This window comes from Sciurus vulgaris (assembly GCF_902686455.1).
Source record: "Sciurus vulgaris genome assembly, chromosome: 7".
In the NCBI taxonomy this organism is placed as follows: domain Eukaryota; kingdom Metazoa; phylum Chordata; class Mammalia; order Rodentia; family Sciuridae; genus Sciurus; species Sciurus vulgaris.
The window spans coordinates 57,526,517-57,543,601 of record NC_136467.1 but is presented as its reverse complement, the minus strand read 5'-3'; the positions used below and the strand labels follow the sequence as shown (position 1 = coordinate 57,543,601).

Genomic DNA, 17,085 nt, shown 5'->3' with positions numbered 1-17,085 from the left:
GTGCCTACTGCTCTAAAAAAAAAAAAAAAAAAAAAAAAGGTGTCACTATATACATATATTACATTGCTTGTTAATCTTACCGTAGCATTTAAGCATACTTAGCATTTTTAAGTTTTAAAAACTACCTTGATACCTTGATTCATCTAATTAAATAATCATTTTTTTAAAGACCAGTGACCAAGTTGATTGTATGTAATCCACTATCACTGTATTCTCGCCTTCCATATTCACCATAAATATTCAGCAATTTTGTCAGTTTGTAATAATACTGATTAACTTCATTACAGGCAGATTTATGAACAATGTATCTGTAATCTTTTACAAATGACTTAAACTAGTAAATGCAACTGTGTATTCCTCAAAATGTCAACAGTATAACTGACCTGACACATGTTAATTTGTATCACCCCTGCACTTGAAACCATTTGCAACTGCTGTTTCTAAATGCACAAATGCAACCAAGTAGCTACTGTGTGAAGCCGCGAGGAAGCGACGGAAAAGAAAACGTAAGCAGCAAGCTGGTGCGCGGAACAATTAACAGAGGACATTCTGAAAACAAAGAAATAGCTATTTCTAATTTTATACGCATGTGTTCCCAAAAGCATTAACATAAGCATGGATAAAACTTTACGAAAACAGGTTATTCCATGAAAATTCTTCCTTTAGTGTCTGGTTTATCTTATTACTTCAAAAGGGCTGTTTCCACAGGTCCACTGCTAAGCCGTATTTTCATGCACACATCACACATACACATACACATACACATACACACACACACACACACACACACACACACACACACGCCCTCGTTTTGGCCATCCAATCACCAGTGGGCGACAAGTGAACTGGCCAGGCAGGTGTGACAGTTGATCCTTTCAGTCGCTCTATTCTTAAAATGGTGTTCCAAGTTCTGGACCGTGCGTACGTTTATTTGCAGACAACGTCTATAACTCTCTCAAAGGCGTTGGCAACTCCAGAGAAAGGACCATTCTTTACCGCCAAGCTCTTCCGAGCCTCGTGGAACCACGTGGAACCACCGCCTGAGGCGGTCTTCTCCGCGCCGCTCCTGTGGAAGCCTCCGAGTGTGGCCTCCAGCAGGGGTCGCTGCGCAGGCACCGCCCTTCCCGTGCGTCACTTCCGGCCTGTTCTTGCCTCGCGGGCGGAAGGGGCGGGGCAGGAGCAGAGGCGGGGGATGACCCGGGGACCTGCTGTCGGCGCGGCCGCGGGGAGGGACCTGCGGCCCTGACGTACAGGTAAGTGCGCCCCTACTGGCGCGCCGCGCCCCCGGCCCGCGCGGGTCTCTGTTGCTTCACGCTTTCACTGTGAAACGTACGCGGCGAGCCCCTGGGCCCCGCCCACGCTCCTGCCCGGTCTGCGCGGGAATCGCCAGCGTTTTGCAGAGTCCGAACAACCTGGGGACGCCGCGTGAGCCCCGGGGCTGCACGAGGACTGTGGGATTGGGTGCGTCGGGGCTCTTGGGCCAGGCCGCTTCTGCTGGCTCCAAACGCAGACCCGGAACCCGGCGTCGTGGGTGTCCAGTTTCCTTTGACCTTGGGGACCTGGGAAGGTGCGCAGCCGCAGGATTGGGAGGGCGAGAAGGGAACCCGACCTTCTCAGCTGCAGCCTCTGAGATCTCCAGGGGGAGGGGTTTTTAAGCTGCAGTAAACCTCACAGCGTTTAGGCCAGTTTCCCCATCTCGTGGATCGATGTCCTCGGCCGCGATTCCCAGCGTCGTGCAGGTCAAGGACATGTCTCCTGTGTATCGCAGACATTGCTCTTCTTACAGACCTAGGTTAGTTCACAGATTTTATACCTCAGACGGGCGTCTTAGCACTCATCCTCCTACTTGACGCCCACACAGCCGAAGAGACCTTTTATTGCACACTCCTGTCAGGTCATTTTCCTACTTAAGATCTTTCTGTGGCTTCATGCTGTCTGGATCAGGTCACAACTTTGATGTACAAGGCTCTTGGAGATGTAGCCCCTTCCGCATCAATCCAGTCCTGGCTGCGTGTCCTTTTCTGGGTTCATTCTATAGAAATGCACCAATTCTCCTGGTCCACTTTCATCCCATAAGTTTTTGGCTTTTGTTATTTTGGTTTTTAAAATATTTTTTAGTTGTAGTGGAAACAAGACCTTTATTTTACTTATTTATTTTTATGTGATGCTGAGGATTGAACCCAGTGCCAGGCAAGCGCTCTACCACTGAACCACAACCCCAGTCTCTTATTCCACAGTTTTTAATTCAGTACTTTGCAATTGCCAGGCATTACACTCAGCTATTAGAATTCAGCAGAGGGGAAAAGTTGGGGGTGAAGAATCCTACTCTTGTGAAGTTTATCTTAGTGAGGGACACAAACAAAAAACACCCAGTAAATTTCATTATAGCATGTAAGAAGTACTGTGGGACAAAAAGTAAACAGGGTAAGGGATTTGAGAGAGCTGGGTGGAATAGAGTTGGAATAGGTAGGCCTCACTGAGGGGACATTGAGCCAAGTTTTGAAGAAGGCAGAGAGTTACCTTTGCAGATAATCTGAGTAAGAGTGAGGCATACCTGGAAGAAAGGTCCCTGCTATGGTTTGAATGTGACCCCACATTTCATGTGTTGGTAACTTGGTCCTCAGTGCAGCTGTGTTGAGAGGTGGGACCTTTGGGAGGTGATTGGGTCGTGAGGTTTCTGCCCTCATGAATAGAGTAGTCCATTCATGGGTTAATAGATTATCTAGAGTGGTTTTGTTATAAAAGAGAGCCCTTGGGTATGCTTGCTTTGTGTTGCCATCATGCCCTCCATCATATAACCATGCATCAAGAAAGCTCCCACCAGATGCCAGCACCATGCTCTTGGACTTCATAGCCTCCAGAATGATGAACTAAATAAACCTCTATTCTCTTATCCAGTCTGTGATTCAGCTGTAGCAATAGAGAATGAACTAAAATAGTCCCTTGTATCTAAGGAGTATGAAGAAGGCCACTTTGTCTAGTTGAGTGAGCAAAGGGTGAAAGAGGCAGGTGATGAGGGCTTTGGGTGCTTTTGTGGGATTTCAGGAAACAGGTGACATAGTCTGAATCACTTTAAAAAAAAAAACTTGCATTACTGGGTATTCAACCCAGGACTTTGTGATCTATCACTGAGCTACACCCCCAGCCCTTTATATTTTATTTTGAGGTAGGGTCTCACTAAATTGCTCAGGCTGACCTCAAACTTGTGATCCTTCTGCCTCAGTCTCCAAGCAGGTATGGATTACAGGTATGTGCCTCCACCCCTGGTCTAACTGCTTTTTAAAAGAATCAGAGAAGACTTGAAGTGGAAACTTTGTGGCACCTGCTGATGGGTGATGGTGGACTGAGTCTATAGTAGCAGTGGAAGTAGTAAGAAGTGGTAAGACTCCAGACATATTTTGAAAATACAGCCAACATTATGGATGTGATGGAAAGAGAAGCATCAAGAATGACTAGATGAAAAAAAAAAAAAAAAAGAATGACTAGATGCTTTTGTTGTTAGCAATTAGAAGGATGGAGTTACCATTAATTTTGCTGTGGGTGGAGCAGGTGTGGGGCTGGGGGTATATCAGGAGTTTGTTTCTGGACCAGTTAAGTTTGAGGTGCCTATTACTCTTGTGCAGGGTCAAGTAGACAGACATTGGGATGTTATATTAGAGGTTCCTTTGAGTTTGTTGATTCACAAATGGACTCACAAGACTCAGCACATATTCATAGTCATGGCTATAATTTATTAGAGCAAAGGGATACAAAGCAAAATAACCAAGAAGAAAAGATGAATGGGACAAAGTCTAGAGGAAACCAGACACCACCATCTTTTCTAAGAGACCTCTGCAGTAGTCACAGGACATGCTTAATTTTTTTTTCTTTTTTAATTTTTTTTTAGATGTTGATAGACCTTTTTTTTTTTTTTTTTTTTTTTTTCATTCATTTATTTATATGTGGTGCTGAGAATCAGTGCCTCACATGCTAGGCAAGTGCTCCACCACTGAACCACAACCCCAGCCCCAGGACATGCTTAATTTCTGTAGCAAGAATTGTAACAGATTCTCAGAAAAAAAGTAGGTATTTAGCATAAAAACAAATGGTACAGTACTCCTATCAGTTTTGGCACTCTACTCCTATCAGTTTGGAGTATGTTGGGACTTTCCTGAAGACCAGTTCCCAGACAACTTTGCAAGCAGGCCTTTCTAAGGATAGTAATTTCAGGTTTGTTATGTTAACTCTTTTTTTTTTTTTTTTTTGTGCAGATATACAGGTCCAGAATTTGGGGTTTGTTCTGGAATGGGGTTATAGATTAGGAAGTACTTGGCTCTATAGGTGGTATTTAAAGCTATAGAAATACTTGGTATCTTAATGCATTTGTCAAAATGGGTTGACTGAGCTGGGCAGAGTGGTACATACTTGTAATCCTAGCTGCCTGGGAGGCTGAGGCAAAAGGATCCCAAGTTTGAGGCCAGCCTGGGCAACTTAGACCCAAGACACTGAGGGGAAAAAAAAAAAAAAAAAAAAAAAATATATATATATATATATATGTGTGTGTGTGTGTGTGTGTGCACGTGCATGTGTAAATATACATCTATATATATATATATATATATATATTTTTTTTTTTTTTTTTAAAGGAACTGGGAATGTAGCTCAATGGCAAAGTATCCTTTTTTGGTATCCCTAATACCAAAAAAGAAAACTATTTGACAAGTACATTTAAGAGCTGAATGTAGACGAGAAGAGGACTGAAGACTGAGCCTTTGTGCCCTCCAACAATAAGATGTCAGGGAAAATGAAAGGAAATAGCAAAGGAGTAGCCCCTGGTGAGACAGGAGGAATTCTGAGAGTGGGGTGCCCTAGAAGCAAGCAAAGAAGAGGGGAATGATCAGAAGTGAAGTAAGATGGAAACTAACCAGTGACCTTTTGAGTTTAGAAAATGACAGGAATGGAATTGGAGAGATTATGAACCCCCCTTTGGAAGAATTTTATTGTAAAGAAGAGCAAGGAAAGGTAATAGCTGGGGAGTAGTGAAGTTAAAAAGTTAGCTTTTTTATTTATTTGCTTGTTTTTGAATGAGAGGAATAACAACATGCTGATAGAATGATCCATTAGAAAGTAAAAAATAATTGTTTCAGGCCACCTGTGCTACTAGAATGTGCCTTAGACATACATTTCCTGAGCCCCATCTTGTTACAGGGTCTAGTCCCCTCCAGACCTGTGTTCATTTCTGTTCTCTGACAGCCAATAAGTAAATTACTTGCCCATATCTAACTAAATGCTAGTACCATTGGGGCAGGGACAGGGTGTTTTATAACTAGGCCTGGTCAGGCCCTTGGATATATGGGTAAACGAGTGAATGCAAGTTAGAGGTTATCATGGACAGGGTATTCATTTCATTTCTAGAAAGTGAATCTGCAGCTACTGACTTTTTTCTTTTCTTTTCTTTTCTTTTAATGTGCTGAGCAGATAGGGGATGGGAGTAAGGAATGTGGCAGTTTCTGCCCTGTCACTACCCTTAGAGTATGGGAGATGAAACAGTCCACATAAACTAATTAGAAAATGACAAAATATGTAGTATTTGTGCAACCAGAGTCTGGTGCAGGGGTTGGTGAAGAATGAGAGGGGCTTGTGTGGAGTCTGGAAGAGATGGAGGCCATGCATCTCTTCCAGACAAACTTTTTCAGCAATAGAATATTTTTCTCAAACGAAATACAAAGAACCCTGTTTTCACCAGCATTGCTCTGGCCCCCTCCATGTCCACCTTAGGGCTCCTCTGACCAGTTCTGGGTTCTTGGGCTCCTCCCTTGAGACTTGAGTGTCCACTGGCTAACACCTACAAATGGTCATCATTTCCAGCAAAAACTAGATTAATTTTTTTCCTCAGTTTTATGGTTTTCATACATTTTCTCTAAATATCCAGCAGCCAGAGTTTGCTGAAAAGTGAAGCAGATCACAAAGGTAATACTTAGTTTGACATTTTAGTGTGTGTGTTTTATTTACATGTAAGTGTGATTTTAGTTATTTTCTGCCAGTAAAAGTTTACTATTGTAGGTAAATGTGACCATCTGATGTGGGCCAAGAGCAACATATCCCAGCATTTTTTTAAAAATTGTAGATGTACATAATACCTTTATTTTATTTATTTATGTGTGCTAAAGATCAAACCCAGTGCCTCACACATACTAGGCAAGCACTTTACCACTGAGCCACAACCTCAGCCCCATACCTCAGCATTCTTCAAATGGTGTAGAATAAAGCTAGGACTTGTTTTTTTTTACGTGCTGGGAATTGAACCCAGGGCTTCACACGTGCTAAGCAAGTGCTCTACCACTGAGGGTACATCCAGAGCCCTTTTCAAAAATTTTATATTTTAAGATAGGGCCTCCCTAAGTTGCCCAGGCTGACCTTGAACCTTGCAGTCCTCCTGCCTCAGCTTCCTGAATCATTGGAATTACTCAGCTAAAGCTAGGACTTTGGGATGGGGAATGTGACACCCAGGGACTTACACAGAGACTCAACTTCCTATCCCTAGTGATGGACACTTTCTTCCCCTGAGTTAAGGTGACAGTTCTTCCCAGTCCCCTACTCCTGAAACTCTCCATTCTCTCTGCTATAACAGTAAGTGAAAGTAGCTTTTGTTTAAGAAAAAAATATTTCAGTGATCCTTGAAAATATGTCTCAGAACTCCTGGTATACAGTATTTTCTTCCTTTATCCGTGCTTTTATAAAATGTAAAGTTTTTTTTTGAAATGAATATTGTTCAGTTTCTACTAAATTAAAATATCTATAAATGTACCTTTTTTACATTTTCCCCTCTGGTGCCAGGGCTCAAACCCATGACCTTGTACATGCAAGGCAAACACATTACCACTGAGCTACACTCTCCACCTCTGTGATTTTTTGCAACATTTCTCTTGAAGATACTTCAAGTAGTTTCTTACTATTATTTTAGAGTATGAATTTAATAACATTTAAAAATTACTCCAAATTATAGTTATGTTAAAAAAAAATAGCCCTTAAGTTCAGCCTGCTTTATTTCTTATTTAAGGTTTAGGTTGGGGTCCCAAGAATTTTGCAATGATAAAGTTGAATTTGTGTTGTCCTCTCATTCATGCCAGGAAAAGAAGGCCCAAAATGATAACTATAAACTGAAAGTAGCTAGCCCTGTTTTTGTTTTTTGGTTGGAGGGGGGAGCATGTTGGTTTGGTTTGGTATGGTATTGAACCCAGGGGTTCTTAACTACTGAGCCACATCTCCAGTGCTTTTTATTTTTTGAGACAGGGTTTCACTAAGTTGCTTAGGCCCTTGCTAAGTTGCTGAGGCTGGTTTTGAACTTGTGATCCTCTGACCTCAGCCTCCTAAGCAGCTGGGATTACAGATGTGGGTCACTGCACTCAACTAGCTCTGTATTTTTGAGCAAGCCATACAAACAATTGTTATTAGCCTTGTAATAAATGGAAAATGGGAAGGAAAACTGATGAGAACCATTATCATAGTAATACCTAAGTATAACCTTGGTACAATGATATTTGCAAACTAACAGTATGAGGATATCAACCATGTGGAAACGCTTCTCTTATCAAATCATGGTCCCTAAAACCATCTTGGTGTGCTTAGGAAGGTCTGTCACCATCATAGTATGATTTCTGCTGCATTTGAGGTGACAATAGGAATTGGTTGCTCTCCAGCATGTCAGCATCTCAGTATCTCTGGAAATGATTATCTAGTTTATGGGTTTCTGTGCCCTTTCTGCTAGTGAGTGCCTCAAACAGTGGAAAGGAGATGTAAAAGGAGGTAAAAAATCAGGTCTATCCCATTTGTTTATTCCTAGCTCTGATTTGCTGGGGTTGGAGGTTGAAATCATTTAGAGGTTCATTGTGGATTTTATGAAATCATGATCTGCTCTTTTGTTAGCATGTGAATATTATAAAGATGTAGTGTTAACAAAGAGTTTTTTCCAAATGTTTTTTAAAAAAGAAAAGCAAATCATTGAGAATTATTATTAATATTTTTAATAGCAGTCAGTACCCAGAGCTAATTGGAGGGAGGGAAAAGAGTAGAAACAGTGTTTTTACACATTAGTGTCTTGTTTAACCATCATGTCAACCCTATGAGCTAAGCATGTTACTTGCACCATAGTATGGTACTCAGCTCTTGATAAGTATAGTCTAATGTGGCCTTGGACAGGGAAGCCTAAGTATAGTAATAGATATAAAGTATTCACAGCGTGTGGGTGTGATTTATGTTGTAACAATGTCATGCTGCACCTGTGAAATAAAACTGAATTATTGTCTATTTCAGATTATATGCGCCATGGCTATGACTAGTGTCAGATTGCTCACTGGTGTTTTAAGAAAATCAGATGCCTGGATTGGATTCTGGACTGTGCTTCAAGGGACACCTTCTTCACACAAACTCTGTGCTTCCTGGAATCGATACTTGTATTTTTCTAGTAGCAAGTTAAATACATCAAAGTATAAAACACTTCTCCATGGTATTCTCCCAGGGCTTTTAGTATCTCCAGAATATATGTTTCCATTTTCCATAAGACTCAAAAGTAATGTAAGCTCTAAAAAGTCCTCTAAAAAGACTCTGCAAAAAGTAGAAGATGAAGAAGATTCTGATGAGGAGGGTGATCATGAGGACAGGAGTGAGCAGGAAGAGGAGCTGGAGGATGACCCTAGTGTAACCAAAGACTACAAAGACCTGGAGAAGGTTGTGCAGTCTTTTCGGTATGATGTTATCCTGAAGACAGGCCTCGATGTTGGGAGAAAGTGAGTATGATGTGTGTTTTATTATAAGCTCAATTGTCATATGGTTATTTTAACATAGCATTACAAATCACTCAGCCTGTATTTATGGTAAAGAATAACCACAAATATGAAAGGACCTTATAGGTAACCTGTTTCAACTATTTCATTTTATAGATGAGAAAACTGATTCCCTAAGAAGTCAAGTGACTGTCTGCAATTCCTATGTGCCATATTTCCTTGATTCTAAGACAATTGAGTGTGTATGATGAACCATTGATTTAATAACAGCTTCTTGAGGAGAAAAGGAATCACCATATTAGATGTATATAGCAAGCATAAAAACGCACCTGGATTTCACTACAATGTGAGAAGGTACCTTTCAGAATCAACAAGAGGAATATATTGTGGTGGTTAAGAATACAGGCCCTTGAACCAGACTACTGGGGTTTCTGTCCTGGTTCTGTGTGTGACCCTGGGCAAGTTACTTAAACTCCCCGTGCCTCAGTTTCCTCATCTGTCAAATGGGGATGACGGAACCTCTTTTAGAGGTTGGATTAAATATTGCTAGGATTAAACATCTATCTAAAGCATTTATAATGGTGCCTGGCACATAGTCAATATTCAATATTTGTTAAATCTTATAAAGAAAATGTATGTGTTTGTAATACATAAAAATAGTAAGTGTAACTTTCAGGATTTCTTTAATATGCTCATTCTCTCAGCTAGATTGATTAGACTATTAAGTGACCATCATTGTTCATTCATTGCATTAGCAATCATTGATTGTGTGCATACTGCATACAAGGTAAGAATCATGGTATGAACAAATTCAGAAAGATTTCCTTATGTAATTTGTATCTTTATGACCTAATCTAATGGCATAGTTTAATTTTTTTAATTCAAGTAGCTTAAGAAACTCATAAAGATGACTTTGGGCCCATTGGTCCCCCTCTTGACATGATGATCAGAATTTGTTGAATGTTCTCCAGAATCTGGCAAACTCATAATGGGACCTCTCCTTTCCCAGAGTAGTAGCTGCTGCTATTATTATTAAACTGAACCACAACTATCAGTAGGAAAGGGTACTAATTTTTGTCTGCATCCTCCTCTGATCTGGTTGTCCAGTGGTTTAAATTCAGAGTTGAGCAGTTGTCGGGTTGGCACTTCCTCAAACTTAGGGCAGATTGGCAGGTTTCTTAATGACTTTGATTTTAAGTGTAGTGCCTGGGTTTTCTCTCAGTGTAGAGCAGGTGTCTGAGGGGAATAAAGTGTCCATTCACTTCAAGCATTGCTAATCACCAAGCTATAGCCATGTAGTTGTTGCACTGGGAGAATGGAGCTTGGAATGCATGCTAAAACCTCCAAAAGGCAGGCACAGTGATGCACGCCTGTAATCCTAGCTACATGGGAGACTGAGACAGGAGTATCAAAAGTTTGAGGCCAGACTAGCAACTCAGCAAAACTGTCTCAAAAAGAAAAAGAAAAAAGAAAAAAGGTGGGATGTAGCTTAGTGTTAGACCAAGGGTTCAGTCCCTACTAACACACATACACACAAAGCCTCATCCAGTTAACAGCTCAACAGTACTAGCAAATCTTTGCGGCAGTTCAGCGTATATTCAGAAGTGCCCTTTGGTCTCCCTGTTTTAGATACATACAAAGTTGAGTTTCACTTTCCCAGCACTCAAAGTGGAGATTTTATAGGGAGTCATCTGAGTAAATATTAATGACAGGTGTTTCTCTCAAACCTGTATAATTGTTTTGAATATATTTCTATATTTTAAAATACTTTTGACTTTTTTTTTTTGAATAGCAAAGTGGAGGATGCATTCTACAAAGGTGAACTCAGACTGAATGGGGAAAAATTATGGAAGAAAAGCAGAACGGTGAGACATTAAACCTATAATGACAGCCAGATATTTTTGTTTATTGCTCTCCCAATCCTCAATGCTGCCCTGTTTTCCCTTGGGCTCCTCATCTTCTCTTGAGGTCCTCTGTAGTTTGGTTAGGCTTCAGTCACCAAGCTTCAGTCACACAGGCCACTTTCTCCTTTGCAGCTTTAATGACCTTGTGATGAAGAGGATTTAGGATAAGCCACCATCAGGACTGGCAACAATCCATTAATTAAACTTCCAGGATATTAATGTCAGCCTCTGTGGAATCATAATAATTAGATTAAGAGAAAACATTTGACCCATGCAGAGGCGTTCTTTGCCCTAGTGTTATATGAGCAGATGTTTCACTCCATTCAGTTCTGCAGCCCCCACTGAGCACTTGCTTGGATGCACATCTCTGTGTGTACAGCAACTTGAAAAATATGGTCTGTATTTTCTGACAGTATTATTGTTGTTTTGTTGTTGTTTCATAGTGTTGGGGATCAAACTCAGGGCTTTGTGCATGCTAGCCAAGCACTGCCAGTAACACTCTTGGCCCTAAAAGAAAAAAGAAAAGAAGAAGGGGGGGAAAAAAAAAAAATATATATATATATATATAAATATATATGTACATATACATATACATATACATACATATATACACACATACATACATACACACACACACACAAAACATACACATTTGGGTTTTTTTATTTCGTTGTGGTACTGGAGATTGAATCCAGGGGCACTCTACCCTGAGCTCTAGCCCTTTTTATTTTGAAACAGAGTCTCACTAAGTTGCCAGGTTGACCTCCAACTTACTATCCTGTGTCAACCTCTCAAGTCACTGACATTATAGCATGTGCCACCATGTGTGGCTGATGTATTTGTTTTTTGAGATGGCTCTGCCTCCTCAGTAGCTTGGATTACAGGTATGCACCACTGTGCCTAGCTTAAAAATATTTTGTATGTCTTGGGAGGCTGAGGCAGGAGGATCATGAGTTTAAGGCCAGCCTCAGCAACTTGGCAAGGCCCTAAGCAATTTAGCAAGACCTTGCCCCAAAATAAATAATCAAAAGGGCTGGGGATGTGGCTCACTAGTTAGGCTGCCAGTACAAAAAAAAAAAAAAAGAAATTTTTTTTGTAAAAATAGTTACATATAGCTAGATGCTGGGGTGCACTCCCTGACTTGGGAGGCTGAGGCAAGAAGATCCCAAGTTTGAGGCCAGCATCAATAACTTTTTTTTTTTTAATCTTTTTTTTTGGTAGTTGTAGATGGACAACAAGCCTTTATTTTATGTGTTTGTTTATTTTTATGTGGTGCTAAGGATCAAATCCAGTGCCTCAAAAGTGCCAGGCAAGCATTCTGCCACTGAACCACAGCCCCAGCCCCTAGCATCAGTAACTTACTGAGGCCCTAAGCAACTTAGACTGTCTCAAGATAAACAATTTAAAAAATAATAATAAGGCTAGGGTGTGGCCTAGTCGTAAAACCTCTGGGTTCAGTCCTCAGCACCACCAGAAATAAAAATAAGTTGCATATATACATACCTCTGGAATTAAAATATAACCATTGCTAGTAGAATTTATCTTTAGAATATTATGGTTTGTCTTAATTTTCTTCATGCCTTTTATTTTATGAATTTTTACCATAAGTATGTATCACTAGCATAATTGGGAAAAAACAATACTGATAGTAAAGGTTAACAAAACAATAAAAAGGGTTAAGAGAGAGACCCGTTAAAAGTCTGGAAACATAACACTTATGAGATATTGGAAGATATAATCTCTTAATGTGAAGGAACAAATGTTTCAGTGAAGTTAGATACACATTTGGAGGTAGTTTTTATTTCATCTTCCGTAATTCCCCCGGGGTTGGAGGATCTGAGCTACCTCTGGATGCTCTGGGAGCAGCTATGTGGGCAGAAGGAGGGAAAGCTCCCCCATGCTTGCCTAAGCACCCCCCTTCCCCACAAGGCCCAGGATCCTCTGACAGCTCTTGAGCCGGCAGGTTCAGACTGGTGCACCAGACATTTATTTGTTCAGTGAGCTGCATGAAACCAGGTGCTCTAGATAGGCCCTGCTCTGCCCTTAATTGCTTTCTCCTCAGCCACAGTATTTCGAAGGGAAGACCTGTTCTTGGAGTAAGGAATGATTACTCCCTGAACACTCTGCCTCTCTGCTGGGCCTCATTTACAAACCCCACAAGCCTATTTTTCTCCCTCTGCTTTGAGATATTGTTAACTAAGGCCTAATTGCTGCTGCTTCATTCTGCCATGGGTGTTCTGTTGTCGCAACTGTCTTCCAGATTTCTCCCGAGGGTCAGCAAAGGCAGAGACCAGTATTAACACTCAGCTGCCTTGTTACTAGGAGGCCTGGTAGCCATAGAAACTGCAGCTAAGGGGAGATTTGAAATGTAGATATTTGGAACAGCCAGTAATCCCAGCCAGTTTTGCTTTGTGTCTGCTAAAGGACAGGGCCTGGGAGGGGAATAAAGAATGCCTTGCCTTCCTTGGCCAGCTCCACAGAGCCTGTGTCTGGCTGCTGGCCCTGAAGGGTCAGGTGCTTGCCGGATGCTGTAGCTCCAGCCCTGACTGCCTGCAGCTGAGCAAAGCTTTTCTGTGAGCTGCAAAACAGGTGGGATCAGGAGTGCTGTAGGTGCGGGGTAGCTGTTGACAAATGGGCTGTGAGGAGCCCAAGTATGGGGATTGATGCCTTCCTATATTCATCTCTCCGGAGACCAGCTGGGCACAGGAGAAATAGCCTGGCCTCTGCCCCAGAAGGAAGCTACCAAAGGGATTCAGGGATTCACTTTTCAGTTGCACACTAGCTGCACTGTGTATCTTTGAAAGGATGCACAGAGTATTGCCTTTTATTTGTATACTCTTTTGTGTCACATGCATACATTCCTTATTAAAAATATTAATGAGGGGCTGGGGTTGTAGCTCAGTAGTAGAGCACTTGCCTAGCATATGTGAGGCACTGGGTCCGGTTCTCAGCACCACATACAAATAAATGAATAAAACAAAGGTCCGTCAACAACTAAAAAAAATATTTAAAAAAAGTGAATGAAATAAAATTATGCCAAAAAAGGTAGAGTAGTTTCCAAGCCTTGTATTTCTCTTTTCTTTTTTTTTTTTTTTTGGCAATATTAGGGATTGAACCCAGAGGTGCTCTACCACTGAGCTACATTGCCAGCTCTTTTTGAGTTATTTTGAGTTTTATTTTAAGTTGCCAAGGCTGGTCTCAAACTTGGAATCCTTCTGCCTGTGCTCCCTGAGTCACTGAGATTACAGGCATCTGCCACCATAGCTGGCCCAAGTCGTGTATTTCTGATTAAACCCAACAGAACTATAGGAGGGCAGTGCCCCTCTAGATGATGCCTGTGTAGGGCCATTCTTCATACTTAAGGGGAGAGCAGTCTTCTTTTCTTTTGATATATACATGACAGTAGAGTGTATTTTGCCATATTATCCATGGCGTATAACTTACTCTAATTAGAATCCCATTTTGCAGTTGTACACGATGTGGAGTTTCACTGGACATGTATTCATATATGAAAATAGGAAAGTTATATCAGATTCACCTACTGTCTTTCCTTTTCCCATCTCCTCTCTCTTCCCTTCAGGGGAAGAAGTCATTGGTTTAAAATCGGCCTGTGCATGAGTTTTACATTCAGCTACTCTGGGCTTCCCAGATTGTCTAGTGTAGAATGGTGGCTAGCAGGTGTGCATGTGCATATTGTAGACCAAATTTGAACCTGCAGAAGACTTGGGTGGGTGGGAGAACAAATAGAGGCTTGTCCTGATGAGGTACAAATGTTTTGACTGTCTAAAGTTATGTCTACTGCAGAGAACGTCATTGGAAAATAAGATAAAAGTCAGCATTTGACATCTGGCTTCTGGTTTTTATTTTCAAGAATTTTTTTTTTTTTTTTTAATGTTTAGTTGTAGGTGGACACAATACCTTTATTTATTTTTATGGGGTGCTGAGGATGGAACCCAGTGCCTCATATGTGCTAGGCAAGTGCTCTACCACTGAGCCACAACCCCCAGCCCTTTGCTGTCTTTTAATTAATTAATTGGTTTTTGGGTTTTTTTGTACTGAGAATTGAACCCCAGAGGAACTTGATCACTGAACCACATCTCCAATCCTTTTCATTTTGAGATAGGGTCTTGATCAGTTGCTTAGGGCCTCTCTAAATTGCTGAGGCTGCCTCAGCCTCCCAAGTTGCTGGGATTACAGTTGGGTGCACCAGGTCCAAGCAGCATCATGCTTCTTAACTGAAGCCCTCAGGTAGCCATGTGTGCCACGTGCACTATGTGGACCACAGATGGGGCTGTTATCCCACCTCCTTTGGAAGCATTTGGGAGGCTGCCCCTAGTCACCCCTGGCTTGTGTTTTAGCAGAGGCAGCAAGTTGTGGCAGCTGGTCTGTTTAGTCCCTTCTTGGGTTTCTGGGAAGATTCCTTGAGATCCTAACCCACTTGCACCAGGTAATCTGTCACAGGCTTTTCACACACTCAGCACAGACCTGAGACTTCAGGCCTTGGATCTGACAGGCTGCCCGAGGGTGTGCCTTGACTGGCTCAACCCAAAGCTCCCTTCTGGGTAAGAATAGGTTTGGCCTCAGCCATTTTAACCCAGTGGGTCGGCATCCACCTCTGCCTTCTTTTCCCTGCACTCCACCTTTGTGAGTTGAGGCTTTTCTCTGATTGCATGGCATCACTTGAGCCAGCTAACACTGGAAAAGCAGTTTCTTTACTTCCTTCTCTCTTCAGATGACTATTGTCCAACAAACTGCTGCAACCCCATTTTATATAGGTCACCTGGGTTAAAAAATCAATGAAAGTAGCCAGGTGCAGTGGCTCAGGAGGCTGAGACAAGAGGATTGCAATTTCAAGGCAAAGGCTGGGGATGTGGCACAGTGCTAGAGTATCCTGGGTTAAATCCCCAATATCCCTCCCTCCCACCTGCAACAAACTGTAATCCTAGTGACTCAGGAGGCTGAGGAAGGAGGATTACAAGTTTGAGGCCAGCCTTAGCAACTTAGGGAGACTGTCTCATAAAAGTACTGGAGATGTAGCTTAGTGGTGAAGCGCCTTGGGTTTCAGTCTCTAGTATGATGGGAGGGTGGGGGAGTGGAAATCAATGATAATCCCAGTGACTCCAGAGGCTGACGGAGGAGGATTTCAAGTTCAAGACCAGCCAACTTGGTCAGCCCAAAGGGACTGGGGAAGTAGCTCTGTGATAAAGTCCCTGGTTCAATCCCCAGTACCCACAAAAAAAAAAAAAAAAAAAAACTCAGTGAAAGTGTGGCATTGGAAATCATCCTTCCAGTACATGCAGTAATTTCTGTGCACAGAGTCTCTAAAGACTGTGCCCCACCTTCTTTGTCTGTTGCCAGTATTCCCAAAACAAATATCCATTCAAATATTTCCTTAAATCCTCAGTCTCCACACACAGACCACCCACAGGCAGCCAGTTGTCTAGGTCTGAAGGAAGAGCACTGGCTGATAATGAGTCCCTGTGCACGAGGCACTCTTGCTGTAAGGCTCTTTGACGCTAAGGCACAAGGAAAGGGGGACCGTTTCAGAGGAGTCAGGGCCCTTTCTCACCTGCCCATCCTGGATGATGATCACCTGATCACAAGGAGAAAAACAGATGTTCGCATAGGCCTGGGCTTCTTACTATATATAATAAAGACTCCATTTTCTTTTTATTTTCAGGTGAAAGTAGGAGATTCATTGGATCTTCTCATTGGAGAGGACAAAGAAGCAGAAACAGAGACAGTGATGCGAATTCTCCTGAAAAAGGTGTTTGAAGAGAAGACTGAAAGTGAAAAATATCGAGTGGTGTTACGACGGTGGAAAAAGTTACACCTTCCTAAGAAGAGCATGTCGAAATAAGTGGGTTGCTTTTATCCACGAAGCTGCTTCCTAACGGTGGGGAAGGAAGCCAATATAAAAAAGAGGACATTTCTACTAAAATAAAGTTCTCTCACCATTTGCGGAATCTGCTGAGCATTTTGTGAAAATTAGGACCTGTATCTGGAGACACGTCCCGGCCAGTATTTCCCCTCAGACGGGATCTGTGCTGCTGTCCCCCTTGCTGTGATGAGAACCCTCTGCCCAGAGTGAGATGCGAACTACAGGAGCAAAGCCTGCATGGGACTCTAATGACAGGCCCGCTGCTTCCCACACCACCTACCTCACGGTCATTATGAAATAAACTGCCCTTGTTGGTCTTAGGATTTTTATTTGCATTGTTCCCCTGCCCGGGGGCCAGCCTGTCCAGGTTCAGGCTTCTTATGGCAAAACCAACAAAGTAAAGGTCACCCTTCAGGTTATTACAGAAGCTTTGGGAGGTCCCCTTCTCCACCTGCCTCCTGAATTACCTGCACACTGGCCTTAGTTTTCCTTCAGCTTTTCTTCCAAAATCTGGATGAGTGAAGTTGTTACAAGAAAT

At 42.1% G+C, this 17,085-nt stretch overlaps 1 protein-coding gene across 2 annotated transcripts; it reads left to right on the top strand.

Moving 5' to 3' along the window:
• Positions 1–1,124: 1,124 nt before the first annotated feature.
• MTRES1 (mitochondrial transcription rescue factor 1) lies at positions 1,125–16,625 on the top strand. Of its 2 annotated transcripts, none has more exons than XM_079149062.1 (4): positions 1,125–1,253; positions 8,293–8,765; positions 10,555–10,627; positions 16,347–16,625. In XM_079149062.1, exons 2-4 carry the CDS (start codon positions 8,305–8,307, stop codon positions 16,524–16,526), a joined length of 714 nt encoding a protein of 237 aa, XP_079005188.1. In that variant the 5' UTR covers positions 1,125–1,253; positions 8,293–8,304; the 3' UTR covers positions 16,527–16,625. The 2 variants fall into 2 exon arrangements, with proteins under 2 accessions (XP_079005188.1, XP_079005189.1); XM_079149063.1 differs by lacking the exon at positions 1,125–1,253 and adding an exon at positions 1,294–1,567.
• Positions 16,626–17,085: the final 460 nt, after the last annotated feature.

Bases quoted from the DNA above. Each gene is read 5' to 3' on its own strand.
- MTRES1 (XM_079149062.1), top strand. From the start codon at position 8,305: ATGGCTATGACTAGTGTCAGATTGCTCACTGGTGTTTTAAGAAAATCA. The intron at 8,766-10,554 runs GTGAGTATGATG...TTTTTTGAATAG, and splicing joins GGCCTCGATGTTGGGAGAAA to CAAAGTGGAGGATGCATTCT. The intron at 10,628-16,346 runs GTGAGACATTAA...TTTTATTTTCAG, and splicing joins TATGGAAGAAAAGCAGAACG to GTGAAAGTAGGAGATTCATT.